The sequence below is a fragment of the Parus major genome, chromosome 9 (assembly GCF_001522545.3).
Source record: "Parus major isolate Abel chromosome 9, Parus_major1.1, whole genome shotgun sequence".
Classification (NCBI taxonomy): domain Eukaryota; kingdom Metazoa; phylum Chordata; class Aves; order Passeriformes; family Paridae; genus Parus; species Parus major.
The window spans coordinates 5591091-5615225 of record NC_031778.1 but is presented as its reverse complement, the minus strand read 5'-3'; the positions used below and the strand labels follow the sequence as shown (position 1 = coordinate 5615225).

The window sequence follows — 24135 nt, the reverse complement described above, 5'->3', positions numbered from 1 at the left end:
TAGCACTTTGCTGTCAGCACCACAGCCCAGTGTTGGTGGGGTTTCTGTGCTGTCACACACACTCCTCTTCCCCGTGCTCACTTCAGCACTGGCACTTGGGTGTTTTGAGGTACCCTCGGGCTCCCAGCTGCTCCCAGAGCACAGCACCAGGTGAGTGTTGCTCTCCCTGCACACAGAACTCCTGTGGTTGATCTGTGCAGAGCTCATATGGAATGGCAGGAATATGGAGCAGCACAGCTGCCTTCAAGGAACACAGAAGCACCAGGTGTTGTGCAGAGCTCACCTGGGCAGTGCCAGTGCCCTGGGGCCTGTGTGCTCACCTCCTGCCCATGAGCAGAACTGCCATGGAATGTGTGCAGCCTGCAGCCACACCTGAGCACAGGTAAGTCAGGGAGCTGAATTTGGCCGCATATCAACTGGGGCAGCTCCATCCAGCCGAGTCAGAGCTGGGCCATGAGGCTGCCCACCAGCCCCAGCACTTACCAGGGCCTGCTGTGCTGCCCTGGTTATTCCCTTTGCCAGGCTCTGGGGGTGTGCCAGGGACTGCCATCTGAAGCTGTGAGCAGCCCTTCCCTTGCTGGAAGTCCCAGAATGCTTCTCTCTAGCACGGAAAGCACACAGGCAGTAAGGACAAGCAGAAGGCCAGTTGTTCAGTATTTTATTCAAGAGGAAATATACACACACCTCTCCCTGGCAGGGGGAGCAGCCAGCCCAGGGCATGGCTGCAACAACACGGCCATACCCGTGTTTGTGCAAAGGAAGGAGCCCCATTTTCCTTGGGAGTGTTCCCGAGCCGGGTGTGAGATGGAGCAGGAGATCCCCGCTGCTGGGCCCTGCCCCAGTGCTCTCCAGCAGCCCCGGCACTCCCCAGAGCGCCGCTGACATTTTCCAGGAACAACAGAAGGAAGAGGCAGCTTATTGTGCTTAAGACATCTGAACAAATCCTGGGTAGGAGACACTCACAGCTTGTGGGTATTGCTAATTACTTACAGTTAAGAAAGAATGGATCCTGATGGGGATAAGGGCCGTGGGAAGTCTGCCACCAGCACCCCTGAGGCCACTGTGCTCCCAGCCAGTGCCCAGGCAGGGCTGTGGCTCCTGCTTGCCTGCAAACAAGGTGAGCTGTGCTGGGCAGGGGGGTCCTGCTCACCTTCCCTGCCCTTGGTGCCCCAGGGAGAGCTGGTGAGGAGCTCCCTGCCCTTGGGACAGGCTGTGCTGCCCTGCCCATCCTGCCTGGGAAAGATAAGCCATTCCCAGGGGAGGAAGAGCCTTTCTCTTTCTGAGAGGGAAGCTCAGAGGCAGGGCATGAGCATGAGCTCGTTCAGCTCTTCACTCAGGTTACAATAGAAAGATTAAATATGAATAAATGCTGTAGGTTTATACATAATGTTTCCTTCTACCTATGGAATGTGTCTGAATGGTCCAAAGACACCAAAAATGTTTCTAGAAACCGGAGTTAGCCAAGAAAGACAATCCCGCCCTTAAAAATGAAATAAATCCTATTTAGTTTTACTACAGCCTTTGTTTAAATGCGCTCAGAAAAACAGAGTGTTTTCAGGTGCCTTGTGAGAATGTATCCGTTCATGCAATGGCCCAAGTTCCTCGTTTCACAAGCATTGCACATTTTTATGTAAGTCATCAAAACTATAAAACTTACTATTTTTGTCTGAAAGTCTTAGTCTAAAAAGTACAGCATTACTTTATATCCACCCATGGAAACTCCTAGACACGCGCATGTGCACAGACACACACTGTTGCCTAAATGTCTTCTAAAGATACTGATTACAAAGTGTATAAAATCGGGAATACATTGTCAGGATACAGTGAGAGATGAGCCATCCTCTACCACAGACTATAACCTAGGATCAGTCACAAACTGTACATGTTTATACAGCCTTGGATTCACCAGGGACTCCTGAAACGCAAACAGCAACTACACAAAGGACAGCAGTAATGCTGCAGGAACACAGGAGTTACTGGCTCCAGCTCTGTGAAACTGGCTGGAATCTAAGCGACATTTTTGTTTCCTTCAAGCAGGGCTGAAACTGAACCTCCTGTGAGATAGCTCCACTACCAGCTGAGTGAGGGACCCCTGCTCCAAACCTGCTCCCAGACTGGGAGCAACAGAGTGGAATCAAAGCCTCCTCTCTCCACCAGGATAACCTTAGGATGTATTTTAACAAGCTCACATGCCACCGAACCCATGGGCCACCTCCCAGGGGCATCTCCACGCTGTCCCCAAGCTGTGCCGACACAGTGGTGCGGCTGGTAAAATTCTTTTTGTTTAAACTTTGTTATTCTTCAGGCAAACGCAGGCCCTGAGGCCATTTGGTCCTGAGTGTCTGGCCAAAGAGCCCAGGAGGAGGCAGAGGTGGAGCCGAGGGCAGGTGTTCGGAGGTAGTCGCTTCTTTTGCCTGTCCTGGTTCTCCCCAGTCCAGTGTGGTATTGGTTAGATGGCCATGCCCCACCTGTGCCTGCTCCCACTCCTGCCCACCTGCAAAAGCCAGACCCCCTTGCCAAGATCCAGGCAGAGAAAAGGGATCAGCTGGATTCAGGCAACTCATCCTCCTCCAGAGCAAGACCTGCCTTCTCAGGAGATTTCAGAGCCTGGCCTACCTCAGCAGCTGCTTGGTGCATAGCCTGGAGAAAAGTTGGAGGCACTTTGTGCATTCTCTAGCCTGCCATTCCAACCTGCTGGAAGCGTGGTGCCGACAGACTCGGAGAAGGGTCGCACCAGCACTAGGGAAGAGGCTGGACAAGGTGCTAGGACAGACAGAGATGGGAGGAGCCTCATGTAGCTGTTTGGGAAAGACTAAGGGCACCTCGGTTTGCTGCTCCAGGCGTGCACCCCCATGCTCTGAGGGACCCCTGCCAACAACCCGACAGGTGGAAACATCTCGAGTGGCGCGTCCTCATGTGAGAAGTTGTGTGTGGGGGGTAACCCAGACCAACAAAAGGGCCTATTTCTGCTCGAAAAGTCTTAAGATTTGTCACTACCTTGCGTGCAGACGTGGGAGAGCTGATCAGGCTGAGAACGTGTTAAAATTGCTCAGGCTGCTGCTAGTTCACCATATGTAAGTCCTGTGACCGCGCTCCCATGACAGGAATCTGAAATATCAAGTGCACCGGAAAAAAGGGATTGTCAGAAAAAACAGAAAATAGAAATACTACAAAAGCAACATTACTGAGAAGGAAGTGGACTGAGCCGATGCCAACTTGTGTGGTCACACAGTGGTTTCTATAGTCTCAATCACTTCCATCTCGCACTGCGAGGGTGACAGGAGCGGGCATTCGTCCGGCTCCCAGCTGCTATCGGGGCTGTAATCCTCCTCTGAGCTCAGCTCGGCCACCCCCTCCGTGTCCTCGTCACACGACTCCATGTAGTGAACCCCCACCGCATTGATGCCGGAGTCCTCAGAGCTGGAGGGGGACGAGCAGTGCTCTGTTTTTGGCGTATTGCTCTCCTTTGTGATTAAGGCATTGCGGACGGAGCCCTCGTCAGGCTTTGCCCTGTGCGGGGCGGGTGGCTGGCGCTGCACGTAGCACATCTTGCCGTTGATGCACTTGACACGGTAGTTGTCAATGAACAGGTCGGCGATGGTGCAGAACTGCGGAGCCTCGGGTGGCAGCGGCGGCTGGAACGCGGGAGCAAACTTGAGGAAGTGCTCGGTGAGCGACACAGAGATCTGGATGGTGTTGGGGGACTCCCGGGGGCGGACAGGGATCTCTGTGCTGGGGAGCTGCTCCACGGGGGTCATGGGCTGGTAGACGTATTTACCTGTGGGGACACAGAGGAGCTTTTAAAGGTTGTTGTCCTTGAGTTTCAACAGAAGCGATGACGTTAACACTCTTGCACATCACCACCAGTTCCCTGCTGGCAGCAGCCACTGCTTCTCTCGTGGCCTCTCCAGGTCTGGATCCTCTGATGCCTAATGCTGCAGGTAATCACAATCTCCTGCAGCCCAGTGCTGCTTCCCCCCTGCCATCCCTGCCTCGAGGACAGCTGTAGGACATGACTGACTCGGGAGAATTTACTCCAGAGGCACAACTCCATTGCCATGAAGTGGAAAAGATGCCAAGTCTGCCCACCCTACCTTCTAGGAGAAAGAAAACTGACAAGATTCTCAAAGGCTTTTTTTCCCCCACTGAACATAATGTGTAAGCTCTAGCTTACATCTTTGTTACAATGATCAAAATTTTATTATATTATTATTATTCCAGTGAGTCTCCTTGCACATGATTCCATGTTCTTAATTTCTCGGGACTAAACTGTGGTTTTCCATATTATAAACCAGAAGTTCAAACGTGACTACAATTAGAACTTTAGGGCAGAAAATAAGGGAATTTCCAGGCTATAGAAATGCTTTTGGCATCCTGATTATCTGGTTAAATAGTAAGAAAATAGGATTATGTTGGTTATATTGAGCAGAACAAAGTGTGAACTGAACATCTTCACTAACAGAAATAAATAAGAGAGCAGAAAATTGGGACTATGTCAGGAAAAACTGAGAAACCCGAGGCTATGCCTAAGACTGTAAAATGCTGCATTTTATTTGCATGAAGCCTCTGAAAGATTCATGTCTCCCCAGGGACTCATCCACTGGGAAAGCACAAATTTCCAGAAGCCTTGTGAGTAGTGGGGCTGTCGGAAGAGTTTTGCCGCATGCGCTGCAGATCCTGCTTTGCACAGGCAGCAAATGCACCAAAGTGCAGAGGGGCTGTGCAGGTGCTTGGAGCTCTCCAGGTGAGGGGCAGAAAGTTCCTACATTAAGGAAGGCTGAGTGCTGGTGTGTTTCCAGCTCAGAGGTAGATGCAGCCTTTCCCTCTGAATTACCCATTCCTTTGGAATATCACGGAATGGCTCGCGTTGACCTTAAAGATCCCAGAGTTCCAATCCCCCTGCTGTGGTCAGGGACACGTCCTACTAGCCCAGGTTGCTGTAAGCCCCAGGGAAGGGCTCGCTCCCCCTGCAAAGCCTCTCGGCAGTAGAGAATCCCCCTTGGGGCTGGGAATCCCTCTCAGCCCTGGAAGAGCTCTGTCGGCGCTCCGGGGCCCACGCAGAGCCTGTGCTCTGCCAGCTCCGGGAACCTCAGGCAAGGCTCTTCCCACCCCGCAGTGCTGCTGGAAGGGAAACGGGTCATGTGTGAAAATCGGCTGGGACTTCCGACCCCCGTACAGCCCAAGGACAGGGAGCACAGCAGAAAGGCCACAGAAGTGAAGGAAGAGTTCTGGAGCGTGGGAGAGGCTCCAGGCACGACGAGGGAAAAGCCCAGCCATGTGCCATGGGAGGAGAGCACAGACAGAGCTGTCAGCAGAGGGAAGTGTGTGAATAGCTTTGACCAGCTCGCCTCGAATACTTCATCCAATGTTTTCTCTCTACGATCTGTGCAATGGTAATTGTTAAGAGCCACGAGGAAAGCTCAGTGACAACAAATCAAGTTTTTCCCCTGTCTGCTTATGGCTGGATGACAGAAAACACAAAGCCATCCTCTCCATTTGCCGTCTCTTTACTGTGGTGTAGCTCCTAAACCTGCTGTGACTCAGAGGAATGAGTGCTGGCATCCAGCAGCTGCATGCTCCAGCCACAGGGAGAGCACAGCTCTCACTCCTCCAGCACAGATCCTTGGTTCTGGCCATCTCTGAGCAGTCGGGTCCCTTGGAGCTTTCTCAAATCTTGTGGACAGAACTTCCCTAAGAAGCTCCTCACCCTCACAGCCACAGCAGCAGCCCACGGCTTCCTGCCATCTGCTGCTTCCCAGAAATCCTTCTGTGAAATTAGTGAACATTAAATATGCCATTGCCTTGCAAAGCCCCACAGCTGATGATTACTGTGCTGCTGGCTGGGATAGTGTCTGATAAATTCAGCTCATGGAAACTGAAGTGCAGCCTGCCCTTGCCTGAAACCACAATGCTCTATTTATCCATAGATTTGGAGTGCTTCTGTGTAGGCTCCTTTGACAACCAATGAAAAAATAAAACCAGATACTGGTGAAAATTGTTTCTTCAGCTCAATTCTGTGCTGCCTCTGTTTGAAGAGTCCAAGGAAGGGCCCAGTGAAGATTTTACCAGGATGAAGAAAAAACGTCTGTATAACAGGACAGTGTTTTTCTACTCAGCAGAAGACCAAGGGATGTTGGGAATAGAAAGTAACATATTTAAGCCACGGAAGCTTACAGCATGGGCATGAAATGGTAAAGCAGAGACTGCTCAGTTTGACTTTTTTGGTGTTTGTTTTTCCCCTTTTGGGAACAGGAGAAGAGCGGTGGCTGGGTCAGCCGAGGAGTTGCTGGGAGCTGGTTGTTTCTCCAGTGCGGCTGCACACAGCAGCTCCCTGCGTGTCTCAGAACTCCCCCGCTGGCACTAATTCCAGAGCAGGAGTGAAGAGTGTTCCGTTAGCACAGGATTTCAGAGCCTGCCTGTGTGACCTCACAGGGGCTGAAATGTTCCTCACCTTCCAAGGACAAGCTCTGCCAGGGTAAAGCAGGAACTGGCCAATACACAGCAAAGAGAATTTTCTACATTTCTTTAGAATTCTGGTACAAGTTTGTCAAGTCTTAGCTGGTTTTAGAGGCAATTTTAAACAGAATACATTTGTTTCAAAACATGACCAGGTGCTCAGAACTGGGACTGTCAGACTGGATCTTGGACACAGCCTCGGTTAACACTCCTCACCCTACATAATGCATGAAAACACATCAGCCAGGATGCAGCCTATGAAAAATAAATGCAGAAATTAGAAGAAAGATTGCCCCCAACCCCTGCAGCTTTCAGGATTGCCAGGCTTTTTCACTAGAAATGCCCCTAGAAGCACAAGTCCCCAAATTCTCTTATAATCCATCTCAATCTAATCGAATACCCATGGAAATCAACAGCAATATTTTTGCTGACTCTGAACAGCTGGCAACAGTCTGTGATGAATCGGTACTTTGAGCACCTATTCTGCTCCATGCCATCTAATACACTAGCTCAGAACTCGTTGCCTGTTTATTTCAAGTCAGCTGAAGAACTCTGTGGCTGCACTGTGCTGATGAGCACTCCTATGAATGACAGTGTTCTGTACAAACACAGATGCTACACAAGACACTGCTTCCCAAGTTGTCTCCTGGGTCACTTCCCCACCACTGCCAATGCGGAAGGTGGTGAAGTTAAAATACTGCACATGTCAAATACATGTCCAAAAATCAAACTCCAAGTCCTGTGATAAGAAATCTGCTGAATTTGCAGAAATTTGGGAAGTTTTCGTGCACTTTAAGAGCTGCTGTGAAGAGATGTCACAGTTCTGGCTCTGCACTTCCACCACTGTGGCAAAAGGGCTCAGGGAAACAAGAGCCTGCTCCTCTCCTGGAAACAGTGACTGTGTGAAATCAGGCACTGCCAGAATGACTGCCATGGTAATTCCTGACTGTCCATGACAGCCACTGGCTGACAGCTGAGATGATGAAATAAGGGACCCCAGAAATAAGTCTATAGGCTACACTTAACCATTTATCCCCCTGAGCCTGCTCCGTTCTCAGGGCATTATCCCCCACCAACACTGCTCCTCTGTCTGACCCTCAAAGTGACAGCAGCCTGTGCACAACAAGAAAGGGACAATTGTTTCTCCATTTCTTCAGCTGGCCCTTGTGCCAGCACACAAACCAAATCCTCAGGGACCTGACACACGCTACAGCCAACACTCAACTGCAGAACAACTATTCAACTGTGTCCAAGGAAGTGAGTGATGGGCAGTGCTCATCTCCCTGTTGCTCTGTGCACAGGAGTAGGATTTCTGTTGCCAAATCGGATGGATGCTGTTCCCCAAAGCCTTGGCTCAGTGCCTCCAGTGAGCCTGCCAGCTGGATAAGGCAAGATCCAGCAGAGCAGGGAGCTATCATCACCTGCACATCTCCAGCAAACTCAGGCAACTTGGAAAATTTCTTATGTTTGTGGCACTAATAACCAGAACTATGTGGCTGATTGACTGGAAGCTGTATTATAGAATTTCCTGCTTCCAAAACCCCAAATCAAGCCTTGAGAAACAAGCCACGAGGTCATTTCTCTCTGATTTTTTACTAATTGGGCAGTCTGCATGCATCCTCACCAAACAGACAGCAATTTCCATGGCTAATGCAAAATAACCATGAAATAAGCAGAGGTGCAGCTGGAAAATTTTCTTTTCCACTTCCCTCCATCCCAGCATTCTGGTTTAACACTCTAACATGCTTGGTGTGTTGAAAAAAAAAGGCCAGCTTTCAGGAGGGAGGTTTCTTATAACAAATTCTCAAGTTTTACCCTCTCAAAAGGAGAACTTAGTCCTGATAAATAACACCATGAATTACACTGCACTTCAGAAAATGGTGAGAGCGAGAGCTGTGGATCTTACGACTCTAACTCAGCAATACATACCATGGATATTTGTTCACATGCAAGGCATTTAGACATCTATTAACTGAAAGAGAAAAGCTTTTTTTCATGTGTATTCTTCCCCCTGCAGCTGCTGGAACAAATATTTCTACAGCCTCCCATCTGCCAGCTCATCTATCTCCAAAAATCAGCAAGGTTAACAAAGACCTGCGAACACTTGCAGTTATTGAACGTGACCTGGCTCAGCTTAGGAACTGCTCCTGTGTGGGCTGAGCACTTGTGGAAGTCCCAAGCAGAGGTGTCCTGGAGGTGAACTGGCTCTGATCCCAGTGGAATCTCCATGGCTTTGGTTGTGGTGGATGCTCCAGAGGGGCTGGAGCTGTGACCCCAGGGTACAATCCACAGCTGCCACAGGCCCCCAGTGAGGCTGTGGAGGGATGTGTCCTGTTCACCAGAAGAGAGCTGCTCCCTAAATACTGGTGACTTGGTGCTGCCTGAACATACACCTGTGTAACAGCACCAGCTTGTGCAGTCCAATGGGATTCTCACTCCAGCTGTGCCAGACTTTGCTATTGCCACTCGCAACCCTGCCAAAAAATTCAGCTCACATGGGAGGGGAATCAGTCCCACGATGAAAAACATAAAAACCCTCTAATTAAATACCACACAGCTCTGAAGGAGTGAAGGCAAAGGAAGCATTCATAATGCATGTGTGACAGGAGACAGCGCTGCCTTGGAGGGGCTCTGCATTATTCCAAGGAGAGCTCCCTGCACAGCTGTTCTGTGTGTGGAAACCTTGGAGATGAGCTTCTCAAGCACTGGCTTTCCTCACAGCAAGAGATGGAGAACCAAGCGCTCTTCTGGCAGCACTTGTTCCACATCTCCTGGGTGTGGCAGGAGAGCCAAGTCTGGCTCTTGGGGAAGCCCCAGCTGGATGCGTGGCGCTCCGCCGACTACGGAAGCTGTCTAGCAGGTGGAGACAGCTCCGAGCGGGAGCAGTGCCCTGCTGCCAGTGCTGGCACCGTGGCCCCAGGACAGTACGAAGGTTGTCACGCCCACCTGAGTTTCCAGGGCCCCCCAGGGCAGTGGATGGCACAGGTTTGCCAGCCCAGCCAGAGGGCACAGGAAGGAACCAGGTAGGGATTCACCACTGGCACAGCAGAACCTGGGGGCAAGGAAGGGTTTCCTCATTCACAGACTAAGGCAAAGCTTGCTGCACAGCATGGACAGGTTTATGGAGGGCACTCAGCATCCTCAGCTGCTGGAGGTGCCCACCACAGCTGCTGTTGCCAGCTGCCCAGCAGAGTAGAATTCCATTGGGAAATGTGATGTTGGGCTGAGTACCTACCTGGGTCATGGCCTTCCAGCCCTGCCAGGTGAACAGTGAACAAAATGACTGCTCTGGCTTTGCTCCTCCTCTCTCCAGTTGCACACACAGCTTGGAACAACAAACCCTTGCAAACAAAGCTTGCCCTACCCATAAGTACTCACCGAGTATCACAACTCCAAACTACACTTAGAGCACAGTACTAACTTTTCCAGAGGGGCGAGAACAAATGGAAAGAGAAACCTGGAGCACATTTACAGATGGGACATGTGAAAAACCCCACTGCTCACCCTGTCTACACTTCTTTGTGATGTATGGAATAGACATCATGTCATATCCAGCAAATCCTCATGGGCTGCATGGTGAACAAAAGATGTGGAATGAGCCACCAGAGGAAATGGAAAATGTTTCAGGACACTGAAGTACTGCCAGATTTACTGGCTCAAATAGAGCTGAACTGGGCCATTGTAGTTATAACAAGGCATAACTGAAATGATTGTCCACCTTGAAGAAACCGCATAGATAAAGATATGCAGCACCTCAGTGCAGGTGATATTTCTGCCCTGCACTTTGTCCAAACAACTTTGAAAAAGCATTGAGATTGCTCAAACAAATTTCTAGTGTGGGGAATGCAAACAGAACATTCTGCATACCTGCAGGAATTCTGGCAGAACTAGAAGGCCCAGTAAGGGATCACTGAAGAGACTCCAAGGGAACAAATCAACTCAGCAAAGGAGCAACAGAAAAAGTAGCCACGCAGCAGGACCTGAGCAGGCTGGAAGTGCAGCAGGAAGAGCTGGCAGGCTCTGCCCTAACAGAAATGTATCACTACAAAGGGCTCCTTCTCACAGAAGCACCTCCATCTGAGCACTGATGAATCCATCCCATTCCAGACCCCAGTCCAGCAATGTTTTGGCAGTGGCTGCCTAGGAGCAATTCCATACAGCTGCCAGCTCTCTCCCGTGGAGGAGAGGTGTTCCCTCCCTGCTGTACAGCCAGACAGCTGTGCCAGCCCCTGAATCAACACTTTTCACAGGAAACCAGCACAGAGGGGGGAAAAAAATCAGGAAGTTTTTCCTCATCAAATTTGTATTTTAATGCCCTTTTGTCTTGATCTGTCTTAAATACAAAAAGGATCATGACAGTACATGCTGTGAACTGTCTAAGCCTTTGAGGAGTTTCTGTGCACATCAGCTTAAGAGCAGGTAACACTTAAATGCAAACAGACCCTGGAGCTTCCTCCACCATCCCTGTTCTTTACTCTCATTGCTTACATGGATTTACTGGACTTAAAGAAAAAGCAACCCTGAAGGCTTGAGAGATGCAGCCATAAACCCTCTTAAAGGGGCCGTATTTGCTCACTAACCATTGTAAGGGAACAGAACACCAACACCCAAAAAGGCAGTGAGCAGCAGCACACACCACCTGTGTGTTCTGGACGAGTTCTTTCCTTTCAGTATCTGGAGAATGTCACCCATACCACAGGTGCTACTAACCCCAGCTCCATGCTGGGTTCCAAAAACATGGAAGCACAGGCATGGAGAGTGTGGCACAGCCCTGGTTACCTCTGCCAGCACAGCAGCTGGGCAACACTACCCAAGCTCTGAATCCAAGGATATTCATCTTCCAACATCCCTCCCAAACCCACCCCCAAAGGCCAGAACAGCCACTTCTTACACATTCCCCTGAGAAATTTTATCCCCCAAGTTACACTAGATATTTTTAAAAATCAGTACAGAAAATAGCAAAAAATGGCTCAGTGCTAAATATTTATTCTACAACCCCATCCCTGTGCACCATCTGCTCAAGCTTCAGCAGCCCATGGTTTCCATGCAGCCAGTCAGTGTGCTGACAGGGAAACAAAGCAACATAAGCACAGCTCCATGACAAACTACCCAGAAAACCACAGCATTGCCTGGAAATCAAATGGACTGGAGACACAAGATCCAGTTGTCTTCCAGTTATGTGGTACGTGCTGCAGGGGGACACCCTGAGCCTCTGCATACGATGGAATGCTTTCTTGGGAATTCTCACATAGCAGAACAGCTCAGCAGGTCCTTGAAGGAAAGGTCCTCTCTAGAGACCTGCACTCTGCACCTAGAGGGGGCAGCTGGGGCAGGAGGTTGCGTTTCGCCGCTTGGAACAGACACATCTCTGTGGCCACAGTGTTTTCCCAGTGGCTGACAGGAAAAACAATGGCCCATGGGATGTGCTGTACCTGTGCTGGTGCCTTCCTGTGGCCAGAGCCCAGGGTCTCCTGCTGATCATCTGTGCAGTGGTTGTGTGAGAGGAGGAGCCTTCAGGCTGGACAATACCATGTTCTTCAGCTTCAGTGCTGGGAACGGGGTCCTTATTCCCAATACACTCTTTTAACCCTCTTCCAATTCACACACCATTCAAACCAAGCTATTTCTATCACAAGCCTCTAGAGAACCCATTTCTGGGGATTTTAAAGGACTGCTCTCCCTGCTTGTGACAAAAACATGTCACCATGTGGAGCTGAAGTCTGCAACTATGGGCACCAACACTCCCCTTGAGCATGAACATCTCTCAGCTGCGGCAGGGTGAGCCAGTGCTAGCAGAGGTGAGAGCATCACCCTTGGTTTCACATCCAAAGAGCCAAGATCTCAAGGGACCAGCTGGAAAACGGCTCCTGTGCCAGCAGATCAAGGTCTAGTGGCACAGGGAGGAAAAACAAAGCAAAAGGTGTCTCCTTCCACCTGCCTGCCCACAGCTGGGCTAATGCTGGTGGACTGCAGGAAGGCTGCAAGAGCTGCTCAGTCCATCCTGGTGCACCTGATGCCGTCCCAGCCTTTCACCAGGCCCAGGGGAGGGAGTGGGGGAGGAAGCGCAAACACTCCGAGTGGGGCTCAGGAAAGCAGGAACTCCAACCAGGCAGCTCCACAGTGTGGAACAGCCAAGCACCCCGCCTGCAACAGTTACAGGTGTGCACCAGCATCCTGTATGGCAGGGGGAGGGACAGACAGAGCCTGGCACAGAGCTGGGCACAGCAGGGAGCCATTTCAGGCCTGGGTGCAAGCACACAGCCAAACAAGCAGCTTCAAGAGCAGACGTGTGGGCTCTCGAGCTCCGCAGCCACCAGTGAGAACAGGAATACAAATGCACGCCTCTTGCTGAAATTGTTTTACAACGTAGGTTACATATAAATTCCAACTGTTACATGGCCTAAATTAAAGCATGGCTATGTTAAAAACAAGGCCCAGTTGCCAAGCAATCAGTTTTCACTTTCCCAGTGGGTTTTTGACTACCATCTATGTGAATACACTCAACTATTGGCAAAAACATCTCCAAATTGCACGAACTGCACTTCTTGAGTTCTGTGATCAGTCACTACATAAAAATTGATTAGTGGAAGAATCAAAGCCATTATGAAAACATACTCTGTATCTTGTGGGCAGATAAATTCATGGAAGAAAAACCACAACACATTAAACCAGGGTCACTTTATATGCAGAGAGAGGGATGCTCTACCTGGAATCCAATCTACTGTCAACCAGCTTTTGCATTAGGACAAGCTTGTGCTATCCATCAGCAGCTAAGCCCACACTGTCACAGCTCTCGGGAGTTCGGGAACATCTTACATTGTTTGTGAGTAAAGCATTTTGCTTTTTATCCTTTATAGAAACACAAATTTCTAGTACAGCCTCACCAGTGTGCAGAAATAAGTTACCAAGGCTGGCAGTGAGTCATGAAGTGCTCGGCAGCACTGGTTAAATCAAGAGCCATTACATAAGAACACCCCAAGATGCCCCTGCTCTACAAGCCCAGCTCTGCTGGTTGCAGCAACACGAGTGGTGACAAAACGTGTTCTTGATGAGCACACAGGTGCTGCCAGGAAATTGGAGGTCCTGTGCCAAGCACCTGAGAGGCCTCTTCAGTGCTTCCAGCAGACCTGAGCAGTGTCAGCTCTGCAGACCTGCAGGATGGAAGTCACAGCGACAACAATCTTGTGACTCAGTCTCATGGGACAATGCAAGGCTATGACCACAGGCTGCCGTTTAAGACCCATAAAACATCCATCAAGAACCACAAGAGAAAGGAGGATGTGACAGCAGGCACTTTTGCATCGGGCACTGGCATTAAGCAGGCTCACAGATCCAGGCTGGCAGAGATTCCCTCACCTGCAGAGTCCAGGAAGGAAGCCACACGCTCGCCACAGGCACTGTGCTCCATGCAGATTTTATCTTTAGGCTGTTCCTCTGCAGTGACAAAAGTGCCAGCAGCCTCTCACCAGCAGGAAGCCCTCTGAGCAGGAGCACAGGCCAGCCCTCACAGTGCAGGGTTCAGGACATCCTGAATCCACCAGCTGACGACACAAAAGATTAACAAACTTCTTCTTCAGAAGTACTTGCTTCTGGTAGGAAACATCCCCAGCCTTGTCCTTTCAGGCTTCACAAAACCAGCACTTAACCCTTCAGGCAGCCATAGAGGAAGGGCGTCAGTTATCTGCCACTCTCAGAGGTTCTAACCAGCAGATCACTGAGTCTGGGGCAAGCAGATTAAATTGTTTGTGAATTATGCCTCTCAGATGGATAGACAGATTACAAAATAGCCTCACTGTCATGCATGACAAAGAGTTTTTGGCTGTCAGGAAGCATTTTGGTACACAGATCCCTTTTTCTTAGACTTTTGGAGAAAGAAGCACAGTGATTTCTGTTCAATCACATATGAGCTGTACAAGAGTTAGTCTTAGGAGACACACTAAGCAAGTAGCCTGAATTCATAGAATTCCTATGGCTTAATTCTGTTAAGTGATATCTGGACCTTTGTTAATAATAACAGAACATGCATGTCTCTAAACATTATAGTAAGGATTCAAAATTAATGCCAGCAAGTTCTTCCAGGAGCGCTGACATTCCCACAGGGTACAAGGAATTGACACATGTGGGTTCTCTTATCAATGGTACATTCATACTGTGATTTCCAGATTATAACTAAAACCTGAGGAACAAAATCCCATCCCCATTTTATGAGGTGCACCCATAAAAACTGGCAGCGTTTTCCCTCAGAGTAACACTTCAGAATATATTAAACTGACATGCTTTCCTTGGTTGTGTACAGCTTAGTGAAACGAAGCTGGAATATCATAGCTCTTCAAAATACAGGTGAAGAGAAAATCTTGCACAGCCACAGGCAACAAATCCTCATTAAAAGTCTTTTCCCAATACAAGCTGCAACATCCACCTTTCTGCAGCTCCTGTCTTGCACTCAGCATAATGCCTTACTCTGTGCACAAACATTCTGTCCAGATACACAGACTCAATAGGGTGAATGTTCAAATCCTTTTCACAGCAGAAGTAAATTAAAAATGCCTATTTGTCCCAGGACTTGTCATTTTCCCTCTAGACTAAGCTGTGTTTTCTGGGAATTCCCAGCCCTAGAGCTCCTAGCCCCACTGCTCCATTCAGCTTTAGACATGAGTTTTCCGTGAAGAAAAACCTATGAGCTCCTCCAAATACTCAGGATTTCAGATATAAGCATATTACAACTCCATTTCCCTGTTTATCCAACAAATCAGCCATCAGGATGTAGTTTTGCCCTGTGGGACAGTACTGTTGGAAATTCAAATTGCCATCACCACTGCCACGCTGGCTGCTTCCAGTCCATCTGCAGACAGGGACACACAGAGCATTGGAGCACTCTCATTCTGTTCTCTCCTGGAAATGAGTTTTGCAGCCACCAAAAAGCAGCATAAGGAAAGCCCACTGGAATAAGAGCAAGGCTTTTGGAGATGTACAGTGTATGCTGTGCTGCAGAGCACCCCAGGGCTGTGGCTGCTCCTCCAACACGCAGGGATCGACAGACCCTGGCTGCAGGCAGGCACAGCTCCTCTTTAGACCCCCAAGCCCTATGAGGATGCCCCTGAATTCCTCCCCATACCATCTCAGCTCACTTACCAGCTTTGTCACAGGAAAGCAGGGCTCCCTCACTGATTCCCTCCTCACAGTGCTCACAGGCAGACTGGGGTCTGAATAATTACATGGGCTTGGGAGATTGTCAGAGACCTTGCTGATGGCTTCTGTCACTGGAGAGAGGGAGAGACGCCTTGGAAATGCTGCTGGTGTGCATAAAGATACTGAAATGCTGCATGCATCACTGTGTGGAAGGGGAAAACACTTGCACCTGGGCCAGGTGTGAGCCTGCCAGAGAGCAGGCAGGAGCTGCTATGGACACACACCACATTTCCCTGGAAGAGGTCTGATTGAGGACAGCCTTGCCAGAGAACTTTCACCAGCCTTGTGTGACAGACAACAAATGCTTTCATTTTAAAATGTTATAAAAGAAAATCACTAGTGATTCAAGCAGAGAAGAATGTGAGGAGCAGTATCGGTTCAAAGCACACCCAGGTGCAGTGACTGATTTGCCTCGTTCCCTGGCTGCAGCTGTGGGCAGTGCATAAGGGATAACCCCCTCCCCTGGCCAGCATGCAGCTGGGACTGATGAGATCCCAGCCACGGTCCCTGTGCCTCTGCTGGGTGCCCTCAGACACTGAGAGGAAGCAGTGGGAGCTCTGAGAGCAAAGAGAAACCCTGGGCTGCTGTTCAGGTGAACAACAAATGGAAATGTACTCTAGTTCTACATTCCCAGAATATTGCTAGCATAGCCAAATTTAGAGAAGCCCATCTCCCCAAAACCAGCCAGAAAACACATGCCCTTTGTGGCATGCCATCCATCACACAAACACATTTTCTCCTCTTGGCCGAAGAGTGATAGTTCCTTGGATCTCCTGCCAGGCCTGCCTGACCTTATGCAGAACCTGCCAGGTCTGGCTGCAAACTCCAGCTGAATGGTGCCATAATTTGTGATGCATGCCAGGGAGCAGGAAGCTAATCCAAGGCACACCTGCAAGTGCTATCCACCACCAAGCGAACTGCAAGGGTCGGGGAGCAGGTGTATTTTTAAAAAGCTTTCCTGCCACCATGATCTTGTTCCTTGCCTGAGCCTGGCAACTGTGTTCCCTTCCCGGCCACCCAACAGAGATCTCGCACTTTCCCCACGCTTGGTTTGTTTTCTTGTAAAGGTTCCAAACAGCTGAACCTGCAAAAGTGGTGAAACTGAAATTTATTTGCTGCATTTACTTTTCAATATAAGATATGCAAGAGGCTTTAAGAAGCTAAAAGCTTGCTCTTTTGATGCTGAATCGGGGGGGGGTGGGGGGGACACATAGAAAGGCTAATAAAAGGTGGCACAATTACTGTGTATCGATGCAACTGCTGTGGAACCACAATCCATCATGTATTATTGATAATTGCAGCATAATGTACCAAGGGGTTTGCAGGATATTTAACAGAATGCAAGATATCCAGATTACAAATTAATCCAGCTGCAAGAGAATGCTCTTAATTGTATCAAGCATGATGCCTTCTCTCACAGTTAATTCTTAGGAAGTAAAATTAGAAAAATGCAGTCAAAATCCTGCTGTCAGGTCAGGACAGATGCAACCCTGAGGATCTGATCCCTTCTGACATAAGCAGGTACCACCTCAGAGGCAGAAGCCTCACAGCCAGCATCAGTGCAAATCACAGCTGCAGTGGAAATCCCGAGGTGAGGAAAGGGAGGCAGGCACCTTGCTGCAGACCTGCCTCTGGCATGTTTTCTCTGGCTCTGGAAAAAGTAGATCAGAGTAATTTAAGGCTCTCAGCTTCCATCTAATAAATAAAACCTCACAAGGCTGTCAGGGGGAAAGGGAAGAAGGTGAACAGGGGGCTGCCACCCTGGCAAAGGGAATGCATGCAGGGCACAGAGCAAGAAGGAGAAGTGTGTAGTGGGACAAACACAGGGACTGATGTCAAAAACACCTCCTGGGCCAACACCTTCTTCCCTGCTGGGAAAAGGACTCCAAGGCTTGAGCCCTCATCCTGCTTCCACATGGAGACTGGATTTGGCACAGCCTCCTGGCAGAAGCCAGGGGAGGGGTGTTGAGGGCAGCTACGGCAGCAGGGACCAGGTGTTCCTGTGCTCCTGGGCAGAGCCTGGCGCTCCAGTGACATCCGAGGCACCCCAGCAGCCTCCCACCCCAACCTCCCCAGGCACACCCATCCTGCACGTTTTTCATGCGCCTCTTATGGAGGCTGTACCTGGGTTCAGAGCTCCCGACTAGAGAAACACCACACTGGGAAATCTGCTCCTCACCAAACCCAAAACAGACTGAAAAGGACCTAAAATAAACCCCAGGCTTAGACACAGAAATCATACAGACACCCAGGGCAGCAGAGGCTGTCGGAGCTGTTTGAATACACCAAACAGTCCCTGATCTCCCTGCCAGCTATTATTGCCATTTTACAGACAGAGAAACATCTGAGGCAAAGAGAGCACCTACAGTATTGCCTCACTTCCGAGCATGCCAACTGCAATGGCTTTGGGGAATTCAGACTGGGTTCCTTCTCAATTATTCCTTCCATAGCCAAGTGGCTCTGCAATGCTAAATTGCTCCTGTCACTGAAGAAAGCAGATGTGATCCTGAATACACAAGGAGACAATCTACTCATCATGGCATGGTGAGTTTTTGTAATTTCTCAGTGTAAGTGCACTTTAACTCAGTTGACATTCTCCAGGACCTTGGCCACTGATGGAAAATACTACTTCAATGGCCCTTTTAATTGATGTAGAGTTTCCTGTTCCTCTATACAGCTCTTAAGAGTCACAGAAAAGCACTTTCAAGGACCCTCTGAGGATTCCCAAGTCGGTATTGCAGCACTGCGTTTATGCAAGATAACTCCCAATGCTGTTTAATTACATCTCTGACCTCTATACAATTTCCCATTACAGACCTCATTCTTACCCCTTTTAAGTCCAACTCAACTCATTCCACAGGAGCAGGATACAAAGGGATCCTTAGCTCTGAAATTTGCATTAGGAAATGAGGGGCAAGAAGGGAGCGCACTTCACCATGGCTTTCAAAAGATTAAACAAGGCAATGAAGTGTGTGACTTTCTTTAAAATCTTCCATTTAAAATCCTAGTTTCATGAGGCAAAGGTATCTTAACTTTTCCTTAGCCATAAAGGAGGAATTGAGAAGAAGTCTTACTTCTTGCAAATGCTATAACTATTTTTAAATCTTATAATTGCCACACAGAAGCAAAGGGTTGGATGGGATCTCAAGCAGCCTTTCCAAGAGGGAAGCAGCTCCATGTAATGCCTTAGAGACACCAGTCTAAGCTTTCCTTGAAGGACCATGACTCCTCACCTTCTCAAGTACTCTGCTCCCCTGATGCATTTCTCTTTCTAGTTATGATACTTTCCCATATCCAAACCTAAACTCTCCTTGTCACATGTTACAGATACCTGGTTATCTGCCACATCTGTGCAGAGGTCTGGAACACAGCTGCTCTGCAAGGCTACCTTACACTTTGCAAAGCTCATCATCCCTTCCGCTTTTTCCTTTCTCCCTCCCTCAATCTTTTACAGCCCAAATAACCCTTTCTTTTGCACCCCCTTGTAAAGCATATTTTTCTAAGCTCATCTTTGTGATCTCCTCCCCAGTTCTCCTACAGCTCTATAAAGTGCAATGCTCAAAGCTCAACCCATCAGCCTGGTTTCCTCATCACTGAGCTGAAGAGACTAATTAAATTGCACACTTGCCATGCTCCTGGTAATGCATCCCAAAGCGAAGGCTGGGGTTCTGGGTCTGGCTTTTCTGCCACACAGACCTTCCGCTGCTGACGCACAGGCAGTTTGTGATCCATCCTAATCCCCAGATCCCTTTCTGAAATCGTTTCTCCAGGTGTTCCCAGTTTCATGTTTGACTTCCCTATCCCAGGACCATTCCTAGATGATTTTGGGTAACATCTCCAGTTTATAAAGACCAGTTTGAGCTCTGATCCTGTACTCCAGAGTGCTCATAAGCTTTTATATCTTGATGGTGGCCACAAATAACTGAGACCAGGGAAATGTTGGGAAGAATCTAGGTCATAACTTGAGAGCTTTTGTGTTATCAATGAAATGCCAGTGAGACATCTCTGTCCCTGTGCAGCAAGTGACTCTGGCACCTTCTCATACAGCCAGTTGTGCCACACAGTATTCAGGGCACAGACAGAAAAAAACCTTTTGTCCTGAACTGCTTTGAAATTAATCCCAAATCAAGACAAAATTCCTGAAATGAATATTTAATTGATGTAGAAGCTTGCATCCAAACAAAAGCTGGCTTTTGGGGCAGCCCCTTTACGTGTGAAACAAAATTTGTAAAAAGTGCATGTGAAGGGGAATCTGTGAAGGTGACTAAATTGCAAGGAGAGATGGTAATGGCAATGAATTTAAAAGGAGAATGGGATGTCAGGAGTCCAGGGACATCTTCAGCAGCACCAAGTAACCCTCACATAAGGGTCCAGTGTTAACCTTGTCCATCCAAGCTTTAAGATCTCCAGAACACAACATGACCCAAGCACATTGCTCCATCCCCATTTCCTGACCTCGCATCAACACGCTGCTGGGAAAGCCTGCTCTTCAAGGCTCTACATGATTAATTATTCATCAAACTATGTTTGGACATTCACAGTTCAATCTCAGCCTCCATGATTAGATACATCAGGATCGTGAATACCAATATTAAAGTCATTGGGCGCCTTTTCACCAGAGTTGGCTCAATACTAGATTTTGAAGCTGTCTGCTATATATAGCCTAAAGCAGCTACCTCTCTGCTCAAAGGGGTTTATGCCTGTAAAAAGAAAACCATTAGCACCGAGAATGAAGTAGCTGATGCGAAGGACAGCGGTGCCCAGCCAATGCCACAGCCCATCCTTCGGCCGGCTCATAGGGGCGAGGGGCACTGGAACTCCAGGCCCCAAGAGAACGCTCCGGGCAGCATCTCTGGGCATCATCTGATGCCGCTATGGGAGCAGCGCCCGAGGTCCGCGTCCCACTGGGGCAGCCTCGGCACGGACAGCTCCGGGAGCGGGCTGCTCCCGGCCGCGGGACAGGACGGGACGGACAGGACGGGACGGGACGGGACGGGACGGGCGGTGAAGCAGTGCGCGGGGACCGACAGGACATTCGGGACGGCCGGGATCGCTCGCCCCCCGCCCGCTCCCTCGCCCCCTCACTCACAGTGGCACCATCCCAGGTGGCAGCACCAGTGCAGGCGGAAGCAGCGGCCGTGGCTGTGGGTGGCGCAGAGCGAGAGCCCGTCGCAGGGCTGGAAGTCGGGTCTGCCCGCGCAGCTGCGGGCGAGCGCCTGAGCCTCGTCCAGCTTCTCGCTCTTCGCCGCCGCCGCCGCCGCCCCGCTCATGGCGCCGCCGCTCCGCCCGCAGCCCCCGCGCCGCAGCGGCCAGAGGAGGAGGAGGAGAAGAAGAAGGAGGAGGAGGAGGTTGAGGACGAGGAGGAGGAGAAGGAGGAGGAGAAGGCGCCGAGCCGCAGCGGGGACCGCCCGCTCGCCCAGCGCCGCGGGGGCAGCGCCGCGGGCAGGGCCCGGCCGCCCGCCCCGCCCCGCCCCGCCCCGGCCCCGCAGCACCGCCCGCGGTACCCCGGTGGCTGCAGCACCCTGTGGCGCTGTCCCGCGATGGCCGTACCTTCCGATGTCTCTGTCCCTCGATGACCATGCCCACGATGACCAGTGCCCTGCGGTGACCGTGGCCCCTTACAGCCGTGTCCACGATGGTCGTGCCCTCGATGGCAGTGTGCCTTGGGCGGCCGTGTCCCCTCTATGGCTGTGCCCCCCATGGCTGTGGCCCCCCGGCTGGGTGGGAGGGTGACCCGCGAGCTGCCCTGCGCGGCGGGGTGAGCCTGGCACGGTGCCCGAGGGCGCTGCCGGCAGCTATGGGCCGCTGTGAGATTTCACTGCTTTCCCAAGGCATGGGTGGGAGCGGCCACCAGCCCCGGGCGAGTCAGCCCGGCTCCCAGCAGGGCTGGGGCCGGCTGTCGGGCTCCCCCGAGCACTCTCCCGGCCATGTGGAGCTCCTCTCCAGACACCACCGAGCTTGATAAATGGGATCCGGTCACCCTGGCATCGGACAGCAGCCTCCGGGGAGTGTGGGCAGCAGGCAAGCAGCCTCGGTTACAAGCGATCTGGGGCGCTCCAAGCGTGCAGCTCTTTGCTAGTCTGTGAGACAGATGGACACATATCACCCCTGCAATGCCAGAGACAATTGAGCAGGGCACTGAGCTGCTTGCACACGTGGTCCACAGCTCATGCAGGTTTTAGTTGTTTATTTTTTTAATCATACTACTTAATCTAATTCAGAAACCCATTTATTTCTAAGCACACAGTGATTTAAAAAAACGCTGATAAACTTGTCTTTCATTTTGTAAAATAATCAGCAGCCATAATTTTGATTAATAACCATATGAAAGTGTATTGTTATTTTCCAGCAATCATATCTTTAGGCCAAATTAAAGTTTGGATTTATCTTGAGCTGTGGCTACATTATTTGTTTCCTAAGTGTGGTGGTAGACTGGTTTCCCTGCTATGTTTGAAAGAAAACTGGTTTTATTGCTGCTCTGCTCAGCACTGGGAGTTGAAGTCAGCTTTCTGTTAGAACAGAAATCAAATGGTCATTTTCATAGCCCCTTATCTTTGTACAATACCCAATAGCTCTATGTCAGAAACAGTCAAAACATTATTTTTCTGTGTTCTCCAGAATATTCCAAGACAGTTCACATGGGGTCTGTCCTTGGATAGGTCCCAGAGATGTCCCCATCCTGTACACCCTCCTGAAGGCATGCTGAGAGAACCATTTGCTTCTTGCCAATAAGAAGGGCTTAAGAACAGCCAAGTTGCTGGTATCTGGCTGTGATCACACTTTATGGGTCAGATCAAGGGATGTGGGTCATAATGGCAGAGCACAGAGTTGCACTGAGGCTTTGAACCACCTCTATGATCCCTAACTTACAGTGCAGACCTGGTCTCTGCAGTGATGCTGACCCTTCCTGCTCATCAACAGTCCCCTCCTGCAGCACCTCCCGACTTTGTCCCAGTTGTGCCCTCACCTCCTTGGATCTGGAATGGCTACACCATTAGACTCAGCCTATCTTGGAGGAGATGGGTGCCCAGTTGCACTGAGCAGGGGCTTTGGGCCTCCTTTGGCACTGGCCACCAGGAGTGGGACATCTTTACAGGTCTGCACATTTTAAACATCTGCAGTGTTTATTAAAATGGAGAGAGAGTATTCTGACACTCCTGGAGGCTTATCTGCCTTTGTTTTGCTGAAATCCCACTAAAATCTGCAAACCTTTAGGACCTTGCTCAGCTGTTTGCAAACAGAGGAGAAATTGATTGCAAATCCAGGTGTTTCTTTGACACTGTCCTGATGTCCCCCTGTTCCCTGGAGCCTGCCAGCAGCAAACAAGGGATGCAGCTCAGCTCCCATGAGAGCCCTGGCCCAAGGAGGAATGACACTTCTACCTGCTGGCATGAAGTCCTTCCTCTCCAGCACTGTCTCACCTCCAGAAGTGCTCTCAGACCAGCCTGGACTGTCAGATCACTTTCTGTTCAAGAGAAATAAAGAAGGAAGGTGAAGTGTAGGCTATAGAAAGAGGGTAGGTGTTTCTGGCAAGACCCAAGCACCGCATCCAATTTGGGCGTGCGCTGCAGGACAGCACTTCTGAGCAGCCTAAAGCAGGGAGCTCTCTGCCTCCCTTTGAAGGGCCAGTGCTGCAGGGGACTCTGATCAAAGCTAAGGCAATCCTCCCCTTTGGTGCACTCCCATTTGCTACTGTTTTGCACAATGCCTGTGGCTGAGCAGAAAGTGGAGGCATCTGCTGCACTGGCAGAGTTCACCGACTTAATTAAAGATATCTAACAATCCTGCAGCTGCATGAGAGAGGCCATGGGTGCTCGCAGGGCTGACACTGAATATCCTCAGACTGAAAGCAAGCACCATGCTGTTCAGAAAGCACAGATGTGCCGCCAGACACCACAAGAAAGCAAAAGCAGGGCCCAAAGATTAAAGATGGACTAGAGCCATCTTACACTGTGTGTTGCCACAGCCATGCCAGAGAACTGTATAACCTCGGTTCATGGATACCTTGGAATAGTCAGACATACAGCAAGTGTGCAGAGCTGGGGACATTCCTCACTTGTAGGGATGGTTTTACCTGGAAAACATTTTTAACAGATATTTCCCTAATAAATAAAAATGGTTAACTGGTTTTAAAAAGACAGGTGGGAAAACTAATCCTGTACCAAGTGGTTATCAAGTTCTCCTCTGCGCGAGGCTGTGTTCTCTCCTGTTAAATGAAGAAACATTTCACTCATGGGTATATTTCTGGCATCACTGCACATTTGAGCTGATGGGGACTGTGCAAGGCTGTTAACAATTTACCGAAGAAGCTTACAGAACAGGCAGGTGGTTGCTGCTTGGGCTACTTGTCAGCAGGCACCAAGGGCTTTGGATCAGGCTGCCCTGCAGGGCTGAGGGCCAAGGAGCTGTGGTTGCCCGCCGGCGCGCTCTGCCCTGCCGGGAGCAGGGCAGGCCAGAGGCCAGGGCTCCCCGCACTGCCCCCGCCCTGCC

The 24135-nt window shown here is 50.1% G+C and overlaps 1 protein-coding gene and 1 long non-coding RNA gene across 3 annotated transcripts; one reads left to right on the top strand and one right to left on the bottom strand.

Moving 5' to 3' along the window:
• Nucleotides 1-641: 641 nt before the first annotated feature.
• On the bottom strand, nt 642-21503 carry C9H3orf70 (chromosome 9 C3orf70 homolog). Of its 2 annotated transcripts, none has more exons than XM_015637320.2 (2): nt 21196-21503; nt 642-3778 (listed from the first exon to the last, which is right to left on the bottom strand). In XM_015637320.2, the coding sequence occupies exons 1-2, from the start codon at nt 21344-21346 to the stop codon at nt 3225-3227; spliced, it is 705 nt and encodes a 234-aa protein (XP_015492806.1). In that variant the 5' UTR covers nt 21347-21503; the 3' UTR covers nt 642-3224. The 2 variants fall into 2 exon arrangements, with proteins under 2 accessions (XP_015492806.1, XP_015492807.1); XM_015637321.3 differs by lacking the exon at nt 21196-21503 and adding an exon at nt 20735-21074.
• LOC117244848 lies at nt 3774-6426 on the top strand. The gene is made up of 3 exons (XR_004498668.1): nt 3774-3941; nt 4590-4744; nt 5117-6426. It is a non-coding gene; the product is annotated as an uncharacterized LOC117244848 (long non-coding RNA).
• Nucleotides 21504-24135: the final 2632 nt, after the last annotated feature.

Bases quoted from the DNA above. Each gene is read 5' to 3' on its own strand.
- C9H3orf70 (XM_015637321.3), bottom strand. From the start codon at position 20,915: ATGAGCGGGGCGGCGGCGGCGGCGGCGAAGAGCGAGAAGCTGGACGAG. The intron at 3,779-20,734 runs GTGAGTGAGGGG...GTGTCCCCACAG, and splicing joins CCACCTGGGATGGTGCCACT to GTAAATACGTCTACCAGCCC.